This window comes from Taudactylus pleione, unplaced genomic scaffold (assembly GCF_031769625.1).
Source record: "Taudactylus pleione unplaced genomic scaffold, aTauple2 ptg000638l, whole genome shotgun sequence".
NCBI lineage: Eukaryota > Metazoa > Chordata > Amphibia > Anura > Myobatrachidae > Taudactylus > Taudactylus pleione.
The window spans coordinates 2,590,511-2,606,656 of NW_028285040.1; the positions used below are offsets into that span (position 1 = coordinate 2,590,511).

The 16,146-nt window shown below is 43.0% G+C and overlaps 1 protein-coding gene across 1 annotated transcript in view; it reads left to right on the forward strand.

The window, feature by feature from the left end:
- POLN (DNA polymerase nu) overlaps positions 1 to 16,146 on the forward strand; it is a 208,292-nt gene that overhangs the window by 157,909 nt on the left and 34,237 nt on the right. Inside the window, exon 24 of the mRNA XM_088454950.1 lies at positions 2,018 to 2,096. Within this exon, the coding sequence (XP_088311076.1) occupies positions 2,018 to 2,096 (79 nt within the window). The remainder of the gene's footprint in view (positions 1 to 2,017; positions 2,097 to 16,146) is intronic.

A 16,146-nucleotide genomic window follows, 5' to 3' on the forward strand; every position in this document is an offset into this window, starting at 1 on the left:
GGCTTCCTCCAAACAACTCCTGGGCCGGCTTCCTCCATACAGCTCCTGGGCCGGCTTCCTCCTTACAACTCCTGGGCTGGCTTCCTCCATACAGCTCCTTGGCTGGCTTCCTCCATACAGCTCCTGGGTTGGCTTCCTCCATACAACTCCTGGGCTGACTTCCTCCATACAACTCCTGGGTCGGCTTCCTTCATACAGCTCCTGGGCTGACTTCCTCCATACAACTCCTGGGCTGACTTCCTCCATACAACTCCTGGGCTGGCTTCCTTCATACAGCTGCTTCTTACTGCTCCCCTGTATGTTCTTCCCGTGTTTGTGTGGGTTTCCTCTTGTCACTACAGTTTTCAATGCAAAAGCTCACTGGTAGGTTAATTGTCTTCTGACGAAAAAAAACGTAAACCCTAGAGTGTGTATGTGTACATGTAGCAGGGAATATAGATTGTAAGCTCACAGGGCAGAGACCGGTGATGACTAAATATCATCTGTAAAGTACTGCATACTATGGACCTCATTCAGAGCCGCTAGCTGCTAGCGAGTGCTCGCTCTGAATGTGGGCGTTTTTTTTTTCTCCGGCCGCTCGCAAAGCTGTGGGGCACCACCCACAGCTTGTGCGAGCGGCCAGGAGACCGTCGCGATTATCGCGACCATCGAGCTTGCGATGAGACCCTGGGGTAGGGTCTAGCTGCCGCAAGCCCGAGTGGACTTCCTGCTCTAATAGAGCAGGAAGTCCACTACTAGACATCAGTAATGATGTCAGTAACCCCTCCCAACAAACGCCAGGCATTACTAAGGGAACGCCTGCATTTGTCCGGCTACCCCCCCTACCCTCCCACAAAACGGGGCGAGCTGTCAATCACCATCGACAGCCACCCCGTCTTGTTGCGAGCCCCGTAGCGACTGAACTTCAGTCGCTCAGCGGGGCTCGCGCATGCACAGGGCTTTAATATCGAGCTGCTTGCGTTCGTACTGCTCTTGCGAGCGGCTCTGAATCGGGGCCTGTGTGTGCACTATACAAATAACTTGATAATTATAATTAAATAGCAAAAAGAGCCCACATAAAAGTGAAAATTACCTGGTTCTCTTTGAGCCACCCAGTGTAGTTTTAACTCACTACTGCTTAATAATGGCTTTCCTAGTATGCTTACTAATGGCTATTATTAATAGATCATTATGTTATTAAAGCTTTATTCTAATAAAATGTATGATTGAAAAAAAAAAATCTACAGTGTATTACATAATAAATATTGCTCTAATTAAAGCCCCTGGTTAGAAAACAGTCAATTTCCAGTGTCCTGGCATAGGCATAGCATGTAAATTGTAATTTAGGGTAACATATAGATGCAGTACATTTTATGATATATACATTCTGAGGGGGAAACGTTTCAGTTTTGGCAAATATAATAATAAATATAATAGTATTTCACATTATAATAATACTCTAAAATATGCACATAACCAGTATTATTACCGAAAATGAGAATATTAAAACCTGGCTGTTTTTTTTAAATACTTTCTTTAACTGAATCAATATTTTTTAATATATTAAAGCTGGACTACAACCTTCTACCTCTTAAAATAACAGGAAATGTATTGAAAGATTCTTGAAGTATTTATTTTATAAATATTAGTTGTATGTACAATCTTTCAAGTCTATATTGTATCATGGTACATATTAAATTTTTTATGTCCTGTGAGATCGCTCTTTTTCTTTTGAAATATCAAGAAATATATTTAACAAAAAATAAAAAGTAACAGGAAATGTGAGGCTCATACATTCCAGGTAACAAGTAATATTCCCATAGCGATAAGTATGAGGCAATCGGTTTCTGATAATCTTTTGCAGTTGCTATTGGCTAATATTTGTCTGTAATAGCATATGCCCTTGTATTATGGAAGGGTTCTAGGCATGGAGACAGCATAGAAAAATCACAAATCTATTTCTTGCATGTAGTAAAATGTAATTTATTCTTTTCTGGCGAATCATTCAGACTACTTTAAGCATGCACATTTATTCCAGGGTCTGCTGCTGACCTATGCAAACTGGCAATGATTACAATTTCATCATCCATCACATCTTCTTTAAGCTTAACATCCAGGTTAGTAACATTTATGGAAATACAATTGATTGTTCCAAACTGTACATAATAATCATTTTCTCAAAATATAATAGAACAGATACATTAAGTACTTTCAGTAGTGAAAATTTGTAGGTAAAATATGGACAGTTTATAGGTGATCAGTAAAACAGTTTGGGCAAAATTTACTAAGCGGCGGTTTGACGGCGGTTTCTATTCTATTCTAAACCCCGGCGGTTTGGTGGCAGGTTCTATTCTGTTCTAAACCCCGGGGGTTTGGTGGCGGTTTTGCAGCGGTTTCTAAATGACAGCCCTGTTCTATTCTATTCTAAAATGTGTTTTGATGGCAGTTTTGCAGCGGTTTTGGCCTTAGTAAATCTGCAGATAGCAAAACCGCCGTCAAACCACAGTCAAAACACATTTTAGAATAGAATAGAACAGTTTCCAAAGTTAACATAGTTAACAAACAATACTGCTGTCCCCATAGATCTTTATGGTGACATTAATATTGCCCAATTACCCAAGCTCTGAAAAACTTCCAGTAAGGAACAACATTTAATCTACCAATAGGGAACCTGCATTTTAACGCTCCTCCTTCGGCACAGACTTCTCAGTGAGAACCTCAATGAGGAAGCAATTACCAGGCTGTGGGATTAATCCAGCTCAATCCATCAGATGGTGTGAAGGCTGGATCAGCCACACACCGGAGATTTGACCGTCTGTATCTAGTGGTGAGACACTGGAGCATGCTGTTACTATTATTATTACTCATGTGCCTATACATGCATAGTATCTAACTTAATGTTGCAATTCAGTATTGCTCCGGTGCTGGGACAGCTACTTTTCAGAGCAAAGCCCTACCACTGTCACTAGCGGGAAAGTTTACATTGCTGGGCAGTGTTGCTGTGCATACATGACCTTAGGACATGCATGCACACAGCGAGTGCAGGGGGAGGGGTCCAAACGGATCCCTATTTATTTATATTCAGGACCTATAGGCAGGAGCGGGGCTCAGTGGCTAAAGCCATCTGAAGATGGCATCAGTTCCCACAGTGCAGATCTGAAAACTTTCAGTTTTCAGAGCTTGATGAATTCACTCTAGCATGTGTATGGATGATGTTCAACAAATGGGAATGTGCTGTGCATATGAGATATCAGTCAATGATAAACATGCGGAAACTACTGTTTCTACATGTATAACGGACCCATTCACCTTGATGAATAGGCACCGAAGACACATTACAATAACTAATTATTCACACATACAGCACTAGACTCGAAAGGAGACCTGGATTATGTACAAATAAGAGAACACTTTACAGCTGACAGTTTATTATAATAATACTCTTTATCGATGCAACTGTGATTTCTGAAATTGCTTTTTCGAGCTGACAGCTTATAACAGTACTGAGTGTTTTTATTGATGCATCTGTGATTTATTATATGTTTTTATATACATTGTGATATGAGTATTATTAAAATTGTTATGAAATATTTTATTAAAATTTCTAGTAGCAATGTTTTTATTTAAGCTCAGTCTCTGTTGTCCTTGTTCTTGCACAAATTCGTATTGCATATTTGCAGATATCTGTCAGGAACCGTGCTTACCTTCCGGGTCGTGCAGCTCTGTCTTGGCCGGGGTCCCAGCCTGGGGGCTCTCAGAGTACGCTGTCAACGGTCAAAAGCGTGGTGGTGGTCTCAGGGGCCTGGCGTTCCCTCCGGCTCCAGACACTGGGCGCCGCCATAGCGGTTCCCGACCAGCTGGGTTCGTTGCTTATGGGTTCCCAGTGTGGTGGTGGTCTCAGGGGGCTCGGGGTTCTAGTGGCGTTCCCAGTGGCTCCGGACACTGGACGCCGCCATATTGGTCCCGGTCAGCTGACCGCTACGTCTCCAGTGATAGCCAGGCCTGTGTCCACCTGACCGCATCAGCCAATCTCTGTGAGTCACAGGGTATATATTCCTGGTCCTGACAGCATTCTGTGCCTGAGCTTCGTCGCTGATACATGTCCTAGGTTCCAGCTCCCCTGCTAGTTGTCTTAGACGCTTTGACGAATCCGACTCCAGTGTGAACTCCAAGTCCGGTCCCATTCTGGCACCAGTCTATGCTCCAAGTCCAGTCACATTCCGGCTCCAGTGTGATTTCCAAGTCCGGTCCCATTCTAGCACTAGTTTATGCTCCAAGTCCAGTCACATTCCGGCTCCAGTGTGAACTCCAAGTCCAGGCCCAAATCTGGCTCCAGTCCATGCTCCAAATCCGGTTCTATTCCAGATTCCACATAAACTCCAAGTCCGGTCTCATTTCGGCTCCAGTCTATGCTCCAAGTCCTGTTACACTCTGGCTCCAGTCTATGCTCAAAGTCCGGTCCCACTCTGGCTCCAGTCCATACTTGAAGTCCGGTTCCACTCCGGCTCCATTGTATACTCCAAGTCCGGTCCCAGGCCGGCTCCAGTGTCTGTTACAGTGCTAACCGCATTATTTACTTTTGACATATCTTCCTGCCAATACTGTCTTGCTGCATTTTCCGATTTGTTTTAACATCTACGAGGAAGGGTTATATATGTTCATCTGTACTCCAAACAGCTTTAACCACCAGTGAGCAGGAATCTAGCTCTCTCCCGGGCAACCCAGAGTCTCCAGCCCTGACCATATCCTTTAGACTGCTGATTTTTTGTAATTTGAATTACTTTGTGTGTGTTTGTATATACGCACACACACACTTGCATATATAACTGTTAGCCAGTTCTTTGAAATGCCCTAACTGCTATTTCTTTGTTCATTTTTGTGGTTTTCGATTAAAAAAAGTGCAGTTTTTTTTTAAAACACACTCCGATCACATGCAAATCACAGTTACTGCATTTTGTGGATTTTCAAAGTGCGCCCAATGTATGATGGGTTTGAAAACAACATGTTAAAACCTGGCTAATAAGATTAGAAAAAAAAACCAGCAAAATTATAAAGTCTATTAATATGGCTAAGAATTACATTTAATGTGCGTGTAGTGATATCTAACTTATGAACAATAGACAAATACAACTCTTTAAAAGAGGACTCAAATAATTGTGCCAATGTGCCACCTAGGGTTAGGTGAAGGGGAGAGTCCAAGGTAGGTGGAATCTGTAGGCTAACGCGTTTCATTGAATATATTCAGCTTCTTCAGAGGCAGGATAAGTTATATTGCCTCTGAAGAAGATGAATATATTCAATGAAATACATTAGGCTACAAATTGCACCCACCTTGGGCTATCCCAATGGGCTCCAATTAGAGCTTGCCCTGGCGAAGAGCTGGAACACTGGTTCCTGGTTCGGGTCCTCTGCTTACATTAAGCATGCGTGGTCGTTGGCCAGCACATGCGTCACACAAAATAGTAGCCCATGGCCTACTATAGGATAATACCATTTGGGAGCATGGTAAATCCAGCAACACACAGTCCCCAAAGAAACCTACGGGGGCTGCATTTGTAGCTGAAAATGAATTGACAGCGGCAGATTTCTGCTGCGTCCCCTCCATAGTACATTTGGAAGATGCTTAATATTTGCTGGACCCAGGGGAGTAGCGAGGGTGGTTCCAGTGGAGCATGAGCTCCAGGCGCCAAAATGGACAGAGGGGGCCATTCAGGTTTCCAGAATTCATGGGGCGCTGCACAGTAAGATGGCCACCTGTTAGTTTTACCTTGGTTTGTTTGCTCTATATCCTAAATAAGTTCCGGATCTGAGATCCGTTTCTACATTTCATGCTCCCTCAAGATGCCCAGATTGCCTCCTATCCGGCCCTCCCTCCTCTGTGATCATCTTCTGTCACTTCCCCTTTCCTGTCAGATTGATTAATTCCCTCCCCTCTCTACCATGGGATCGGCTCTTTGCCCCTGTCCACTCCTTTCTTTTTTGCTTCTGTCACCACCCATCTCCTCTCCTTATTGGCAGTTATGAGTTTAAAAAAAAAACTGCTTTACTATTTAAAGTAATGAGGTGTTCCTAGGCATGACCAAGTGTTATTTGAAAGGCCTTTTAATAAATACTGTATTAGGAGACCTGAAATAATGGTGGTAGACAAAACATGATTAGTAGTACTCACATTAGTATACTGTAGGTGCAATCTATATTTGTGAAGTAGGAGCATAGCTGAGAAGGGAGCTTCCCATAGGTTTTCCCACTCCAGTGAAAACTGCTTGGGGCAGTAATGCACTTTCTCCAGGCACCATGATTCCACGCTACTCCTCTGCGGGTACCCCCTGAAAACAGCTGATTTCAGAGCATATCCCACAAATATTTAACGATAAATAGGCCCCTTTATGAGCAACCGTGCTTGCAGCAGCCATCTCCACAGTTTTCTATGGTGAAGTCTACTTTACAAGCTCTCAAAAGCTTAGTTTTGTGGAGCTTGCCTGCAGTGGCTAAGAATTGGGTATGAGAGACCGGCATTCAGGATGCCAGCTGTCCATTCACTGACAGCGGTATTCCGATGTTAAGAATCCCAATGGGCTAGGTAAGTATGCTAACCCTCCTCTCTTCTCACCGTAACCCTTCCTTCCTGCATCCTAACCCGCTCTACTCCGCACCCTAACCCTCCCCATTAGTGCCTAAACCTAACCCTCCCCCCTTAGTGCCTAACCCCCCCCTGGTACTGCCTAACCCTAACCCCCCCTCCCACAGCCTAAGCCTACTGCCTCCCCCCCGGGGCACCTAAATCTAACCCTCACCCCCACCCCTGCTACTAACAGCTCACCCGGCCTACTATATTTACGGTCGGAATGCAAGCTGTTGGGATTCTGCCATTGGCATCTCAACTGATGTCGGGATTCCGGCGCTAGTGCTCTGGCCGCGGATCGGGATTCTGGCGCTGGGTTTTCGACCACCGGCATCCCTATCGTAGGTAAATTCACTACATCCCATGGCTAAAGGTATCTTCAGCTGGTGTTAGCACACTGTTCCATATGGAGGAAAACCAGCCAGTTCAGGATCTTATGATCTCTCTCTAATTGGCTGGAGTGACAGCCCATCGCAAGATTTTTGCTCTGCACATGGATGGCAGCGCAAGCGCTGTTTCTTGTTTGGGTCAGACGAACCCCAAAGTACATTGATAACGCAAGCCATAACTTTGGGCCTGATTCAGACCCGTTCGCTATTTGCGGTCGTTCGTTCAAAAACAAGGGGTGGCTATTCAAATGATCCGTTCGCAAATTGCAGTCTGTTCACACCTCTAAGTCTGAACGAGCGAGCAAAACATACGCTCGTTTATTTGTTAAAAACGCCCCCTGGCCGCTCGCACCATACGTCATGTCCGCTATTTATTAGATTAATCGAGTACATCGACCAGCGTATGAACTGCTCGCTATTCTTGTGGTTGGTTTTTTCAACCAGTATTTTGCGAGCAGTTCTGAGTTAAAAAAAACCAAGTGACGTGGTCAATGACGCTGCTGGATTAATTATGCACTCCCTTAAAACGCCCGTTTTGACCTTTAAGCACGCCTGCGTTCGGATCTCCACTCCCCATTTTCAAGCACCTTCCCCTGTTACCACCCACATACGCCTCATTCTGTCACTCAAAATAGCAGGCATTCGCTATATTGCGAGCACATGAATTTCGGCCGCACTGACTGGTTCGCGCATGCGTATAACGATCCGTACGCATGCGCAGATGTGCGAACATCGCTCGGAACGAGCGTACTGCCGCTAGCGAGTGGCTCTGAATGAGGACCTTTATTTCTTACTGATCGTTAGTATCTGCTTTCATCGGAGCCTGTGTCCTGGTGACTTCACATTGTTGAAAAATACCCCTGAAAAAATATTCATTATTTCTGCTATATGTAGTGATATGGAATGTAAATTTTTGATTTTTTTTTTAACATTTTGGTTTTTTTTTTAAACCAAATGTTTTATTTTTAGTTATTTATTTTTTTAATAAAAAAACACTCTTTTTTTGTTATTACGCTGTGACTACAGGCACGGTGCTGTCACTTCTTGAGCCTACTATAAGGGAATCTCTCTGGTATTATTCCACATTCTTGTTGCTTGTGATCTTCTTTTGAGTGAGCTGAACCAATACAGTTAATTCACACACAACAGAGACATGGGGGGGTTGACCAGATCAGAGAGGTACTAAATCAGCCTAGCATCAGCTCCACAAACTCCTCCCCTAACAATCCTATAGGACAGGAGAAAACCACAACTAATTTTCTCAATCTTAAAGGGTATACAGCTCCAACACATGACAGTGGCGATACACAGAGATTTTTCTTAAAATATGCTACTTTACTCTGCTACTTTATACAAATTATTTTGCTGCCATCCAGTCGATACTCGTGGTGGAGCGTCTTAGCCGTGCTGAGCATCTCGTGCCATGAAGCAAAAAAGGAAAGATGTAAGAGGACACATCTGTGGTTGATCAAGGTTTCTAATACATAGCAATGTTTCACAGTATTAATATAATAAGCAGGATTCAATGTTTTTTTTCCATTAAAACATTAATGCAAAAAAAAATTGTTTTAAAAAAATTAAATAAAAAAACCCCGTTTTTAATATATAGGCCCCCTAATGTGACTACTCATGTGTTGGGTACCAAAAATTAAGCATAAAATACTACTACCAATGTTGTGTTGTTTTAGAGGGGATGCAGTCAGGAAACTGATGGTCGAAATGCCGACCGTCGGCTTCCCGACTGTCTAATCCCGGCAGGGGTTTAATGACAGGCATTGAGATCCAGATGCCTGTCATTTTACCTATGCTGGGAGCCCGACGCCCGGGCGCGGACAGCCGCGGGGGCTGGAGGGTTAGGTTAGGTGCTCCTGGGGGGGGGATTTGGGATTAGGCACCTCCCAGGAGGGTTAGGGTTAGGCTAGGGAAAGGGGGGGTTAGGGTTAGGCACCCCCCCCCGGGAGACTTAGGTTTAGGCTGCGTGGAAGGGGAGGTTAGGTTTAGGCACTTACAGGAGGGGTTAGGGTTAGGCACTTGTGGGGGATAGGGTTAGGCACCCCTAAGGGAGGGTTAGGGTTCGGGGGGGAGGGTTAGGTTAGTAATAGTAGAAATACTTACCTGTTGGGATCTTCACTGCCGGTCGGGATTTGAACCGCGTCCGGCTGTATTTCATACCGATCCCTTTTAGAGGACACTAATGCATGTGCCTAGCAGAGAATTGCTGCATGAAGACTGAAGACTATAGACTGAATATTTTCAAAAGCTCCCCTGATAAACCCCACAAATACCCTGAAAATTGGTTTGAGCTGTTTATTACAGCATTTTTATTTCTACAGTATCACTCTTTTAACAAAATTAAGAATTAACATCTTTGGCCATTCTATACTTTAAAATATTCAGTTCTGAAGTCCCTTACATAATAACAAACTAACTGTTATTTTATTTAGAACGCTACCCAGCGATTATGAGTAGCAGTTTGTGCAGGTAGCGGGGAGCTGGGCGTTGTGAGGGGGACAACAATCAGCATTGTGCAGTGCAGAAACCAGATGTCCTTTTGTGTAGCGCTAGTATTGAAATGATATTTGTGAAGCGCTATTATCGAAATGAGTTAGAGTGGCGAGAGCGCGTTTCAGTGTTTCAAGCACACAATATCACCAGATACCATATCACAGTAACCGCATCCTTTCACTCCCATGGTTCATTTTAGTGAAATTCAACTGAGCATATTTTAGGGGTAAAAATTAATTATTTGTATATATTGAAAGGGGGAGCCTTGTGCGCTGCCATCCTGGGAATTTTTCTCACCTCTCATCATTGCTAGGAGCACTTCCAACCTTACCTGGGTATTCCCTGAGAGCTGAGGTTAGCTGTGCACATTAATATCTGCTGGGTTGATCAGCCAGTTGCAACGCTGCAAAACCATGAAAATGAACACATCTAATTTGTTCTGCTGGTGCCTATGCACTACCTTGATACCTGCAGAGGAAATAGTTATTATAGGTTGAATATAGCAATTGCAAGGAATGACCAGAGACATGTGGTGACAAAATATTGGTTCAGTAGATGATGTTGGCCTACATGGATTGCTCTGCTTTACCACTAGATGGAGCAGCAGCCTGATTTTAATTTTGACATAATGGTGGAATTTGAAGTGAATGAAAGTAAAGCTGGGTACACAGTTAACAGATATATTTGCAGATGATGGTTGTTACACACGCTGAACAACCATCTTCTGGTCCCGCTGGCTGGGACGGGGGGCGTGTTGCACCCCCTCTCCACCTTGTGGCCTCTACAGCAATACCGACCGCCATTTACACACAGCACGATGCCCCAGTATATCTGCAGATATATTGGGCATCGGATGTGCAACAGAGTCAACGCGATATGTCTGTGAATAACGTTGTTAACAGACATATCGCTGGTACACACTGGCCGACATGCACCCGATATATTGGCCGATCAATTGATCAGCCAATACATTTGCCAGTGTGTACCCAGCATTAGGCAACACGATCCATCACTCTTCCATTCACTTGTCAATGGCACACTAAACCCATCCTTTTCAGTTTTCCTATATGATTTATCTAATGGAGCTACTGTATAAAGAAACATTTATATAAAAGATGTAACGAAAGCTTTTCTGGACCTTTTTGACAGTGTCTGCTAAAGTCATTATTATTATTATTATTATTATTATTAATAATAATACTAATAACAGTTACTTGTATAGCGCAGCATATTCTGATGCATTTTACAATTGGGAACTAGCAGTAATAAAAAAAAAAACTGGATAATTACAGACAGACATAGAGGTAAGAGGGCCCTGCTCGCAAACTGACAATCTATAGGGACGTACAGCTAAATATCCCATTTGAAACATCAACACCTATTTCTCAAGTGTGTACAAGATATTGTTATTGTTATTATTTTTATTTCTTAGGCAGCACAAGAGTTCCTTAGCGCTGTACATAGGCAAACACCTATGCTGGATTACATGGTTATACAGTGAACAATATAGACCGATACAGAACTTAAACATACTGACATATTGTAGATGTATAATTACAACCTGCAAAATGCACAATTATGTAACAAAACATAAGGAGAAAGAGCCCTGCATGCAAGAGCTTCCACTCTAAAGGAAAATTTTTGGGTGCAAAATTTGGGGAGTTAGGAGAAGTTGTGATAGGCTTCATAAAAAGTTATTTTTCTTTGGGGCATGTGTAAAAGTTTTAAGGCTAGTTGAAAGTCCTTGTAACTCAGTGGATGGAAGCAGAATGGAGCAAGTCCTGAAGGTGGAAATGAAAAAAATGTGATCAGCAGGTAGAGAGGAAACGGTCATTGGTTGAGTGAGCAGGGGAGTGTGAGTGGAGATGTGGGTGGAGATGTAGGGGGTGAAGTAATTGAGGGCCTTGTAAGTTAGTGAGATTAGTTTGAATCTGATCTGGTGTAGTATAGGGAGCCAGTGGAGAATCTGAAAGAGTGGGTGAGCAGAGGTGAGGTGGCAAGTGAGGAAAATGCAGTGGGCAGAGGAGATGAGGATGGACTGTTGAGTGGAAAGATGAGAGAGGGGTAGATCAGAGAAGCGATGATTACAGTAATCATGTTGGAAATTGATAAGGGCATGAATGATAGGTGGCTTCCAGGGTGAGAAAGTTCTGAATCCTGGAAATGTTATGTTCCCGGTGGAACGAAATAAGGTTCTTGGATACAAAAGGTTAATTAAGCCACACAAACCAGCATCTTGAAAAAAGATACAATTTATTACAACAAATAACAAGATATAAAAGAATAATAGTTACTTAGCTTCGGAATATAAAATGGTTACACGATCCAGGAGCCTCTATCTATGGACGAACAATTTCCTGGCCACCAGCTGCAGTCTGGTCCAGGCATAGGGCAGCCCACTGGAATCTTCTTTGTCTCCTGTTTATATAGCATCCTTCTTGTCATACCCAGCTAACTCTTACTAATATGGGTATAAACCTACTTCAAACTACTCTATTGGTCAACTACTGATAAGGACTTTCTAAAACTTAACACAGGCGTACATCGCAGTAGACAACGCCTAAAAGATTTATGGCTTGTCTGCTTTCCACATTCCTGTACCACTTCATGTCTGATACACACATAAGAACCATGTAGGGAAATGGCTGTCAGTAGCCATTTTGCTATCCCAATACAGTCCACCCTTGGGCTTATGGTGTGGAAGACATGTATATCATGCCTAATCGACATCAATTTAGCAAAATCCAGTGTGTTATAACATTTCCCTGCACAAAGAAATAATACATTGATCCCAAGATACAAACATATTATGGTCATGATTCCATAGATGAGCATGTGCAATAAACCAGTGAACCAACCCCCTATTCCTGAACAGGGTTGAACCACCGTAACCAACTTTTCTCATGATGCTGTTTAGCAAAATTATCTTTTACAATTTGGACCTGAGTTAATTAATCTTCTATAGCCTCATCAATAGCATAAATCTGATTTATATAATTGCAGCAGGCAGTGCCCACTACCATACACATACCTCCTTCTTTTGCAGTGAGGTAATCGAGAACCAAACGATAAACCTGTAATTCCCACTTTAACATTTGCATCTCTTTGAGCATTAAGTGAATCAATTATAAATGAAAATGCTTTCTTAATGCAACATCTGTTCACCTAAGGCACATCAAATAAAGGCCGCACTGCTCTCTTGTTTAACAAATGTTGTGGAATCTGTTTGGTATTAACTTGATTCCCATCCGTAAAGAATGTGGTGAGTATCAAACGTCCCAATGTACAATTACCAAATTCCCCATAGGGCAACCATTTGTAAGCTTTTCTCCCACAAAGGTAATACACATCATCCGGAAAAATATATGGAATATTAGCCACCACAGTGTATACATTGGCCAAAAGATCTCTGCTCTTATCAGGATCAGGTGTTAATTGCATCATGTCTGGGGTATCACTACAATTACGTGTAATGTTTAACAGAGCCCGCCATTCCCTGGCAATATTAACCAATTGAGCTCCTACATCCCGTATTTGAAATATCTTCCTACCCACCATGCACTCAGACATAAACAATCCCCTTTTATATGTGAATACTCTAATAAAACAGTGAATAATACATATAATGATACAAATATATCAGTTACTTATAAGATAATTAATATCAGTAAAGTAAAGTTCAAGTCAGTGAAATCTTGAAAATGTCTTGAGAATATTGGTGAGTGTGGATCCAACCAAAATAAGGCACAAGTTCAGTCTTGCACAATACACGTAGATGTATGTAATGGTTGTGCCATCAGATCTTATAACTCTGCTGTCCTCCTGGACTCACTCCTGTATAAGAAATCACTCTCTGGTCATCGTCATCTCTGGCCCATCTCCAGCAATGTTCTCTCACCTCCTGCTCCAACCATCAACCTGTTGGTTTAAACAAATAAACAGTGTGAAATAAACCAAAACAACAAAACAAAATAAGCATTAACTTATCCTGCTGCAAATGTCTCTTACACTTGTCTCTATTCTCTTCCTACTAAACATTTCTTCACAACAACCTTATCATAAATGTTTGTGTCTGTGCACCAGATATCTTACTTTAAAACTTCCACCTTTTACCACCCTCCGGTTAACAAAATATATATATACATCCTGCTCTAAAAACCCCAACATTGTGTGTATATAGATAAACATTCCTGTTTCCTAAACAACACATCCATTCATTCAATCATACTGATGTCAGTTTTTTGAGTGGTATGAAGCATAGAAAACCCAATATACTCCATGTTTCTATAAACTGGGTGTCTTTGTCTGTTTGAATCCTCTCGGACATCTCATAATATCAACAAATCACTCTGTGTCACATGTTCAGGATAGTCTCTTATCTTGTATCACTTTGCTTGAGACAACTTCACTCCTGAATGACAGTGTTTTGCAGCTGTTCAGTACAACACTCGTCCTCCATCTTCTTGGTGGCAAACGATGAATTCAAACTGCCAGACTTGTGCAGTTATTTCACAGTATATGAGGCCTTCAGTAGCAAGCAAGGTAGGTCACATTTCCAGCTGTTGTAAAACGTAACAAGTTTTTGCAATGTCTCTGACCACGGTTTGGATGTAAGGAATCCCTTTGATTTGAGCTTGCTCGAATGCAGCTTCAGCTCCGTCATGGCTTAACAGTTCTCCTAGCACCATCAGTGCTGTCTTTGCAGTGAATTTCACACCATGGCCCTCATTCAGAGGCGCTCGCACAATGCGAGCGGTCACTCTGAATGTGGGCGGCCGCTTGGGTTTTGAAGTGTGGCCTCCTGGTTGCTAGCTAAGCTGTGGGTTACCACCCATAGCTTTAGCGACCGACCAGGTTGATGGTCGCGATGGTCAAGACCATCGCGACCATCGGGGCTTGCAACGAGACCTTAAGGTTGGGTCTCGGCAACCGCAAGCCACAGGGAGCTTCCTGCTCTGATCGAGCAGCAAGCTCCCCACTGACATCACTGCTGATGTCAGTGCGGCCGCCCACAAAATGGCAGGCATTCCTTAAGGAACGCCTCCGTTTGTGAAACCACACCCCCGCCACACCTACAAAATGGGGCAAGCTGTCGATCAACATCGATAGCTGCCCCTCTTGTAGTGTGCTCCGGAGCAAGAGAATTTTTCTCTCACTCCGGGGTTTGCGCATGCGCAGTGCGGCCTCTGCGCATGCGCAGGGCCTAAACATCGACCCGATTGCGAGCGCTCAGCGCTTGCGAGCGGGTCTGAATGAGGTCCCATGTACTGTGCTCAATTCACTTGTGCACACACTATTGAAGCTGTAGGTGTGTGTATCAGCATGTTCAACGTCGTTCTTCCAGCTTTGTACAGCAACGCATATAGACTTTGTGTCAAATGTCCATTTCTCAGTGTGAAGACTTACAGGGTCTTTTGTCTTGTTAGTGACTTGGAAAACAATCATAGATGCAACAAGTTCGCTAGCCCCTTCTTCTGTCGATTGGCTGTCAGCTTGTAAAGATAGCTGCTTTGCTTCAACAATGGTCCACAACAGTCCTGTGTGGGTGCAGGTAGCACCATAGTCCATGAACCAATAATGCTTTCTGTCTTGGAAATCTTCCCACCACCGTGGAGCTGTGATCATAAAGAAATCCAATATGGACAGTTCAAACATTGGTTTAAATTTCACACGGCCAGCAAGTAGCACTTTAATCTCCTCAATCAGCATGACCGTTTCTGCCGTTGTCATTAGCAACTGTGTGTCTTTCAGCTGCTTCAAAACCTTTGGCTGGTAAGGCTTTGTAAGGAAATACACTGGGATGCCAATTTCTTTACCAAACACAAAATCTGCACCTTTGTCACAAAATATTCCCACAATCAGTGTGTCTGTAATGCATGTAAGCCCCTTGTGGTCAGTCAGTGTGTACCCACCAACCCCTCCTTCATAATTAGCAAGTAAACCATGAACATCATTGGCAATGGATGTTTCATCAGAAAGCACATCTTGACTTTTTGCATATTTAACCTCAACAATGATCATGCCATGTAAAAGTAATGTTCTCGTGGGGACAGTCTTCAGTCTCAGGAGCATGGTCTACAACTGCAATCCTGTCTAACTCCCATCCCTTTGCTAACTCCCATGTCTCATTGGGCAAAGTAAAAGGCTACGGGTACGCAAACACTTCCTGCTTTTCATTCATTTCACAATGCATGGCAAGCGGGACAGTGACTGGTAATTCAGGCATACCATCATTCACTTCAGGATTACAACAAACCAATGGCATGTTATCAGAAAACTCATTTGCATTCAATTTTGACCCTGATTTCTGGACATATTCCCTGAATTCATGGATTTCAACATTTTGTTCACATGTTTTCAAATCATCAGACATTTTTATAACACAACCACTTCTCTGGTCAAACACATTTTCTGTAGTGTGAATATATTGCTCAATCTCTGTCTGAAATTCTATCTGTGTAACTTCACACACTTTTCTGTGTATCTCAAGTGCACTCATTTCTGCACTATCTGCTGTATATAAATCACCAGCTGACATTGCAACTTCTGAAAACTCACTCCCCCTCCCTTGGGAATTCATGGGACAATGTGAATTCAAGCTTACTCTCTCTGTCTGTGAGAGAGGCTTTATCACTGCATTCTTCTTAACAG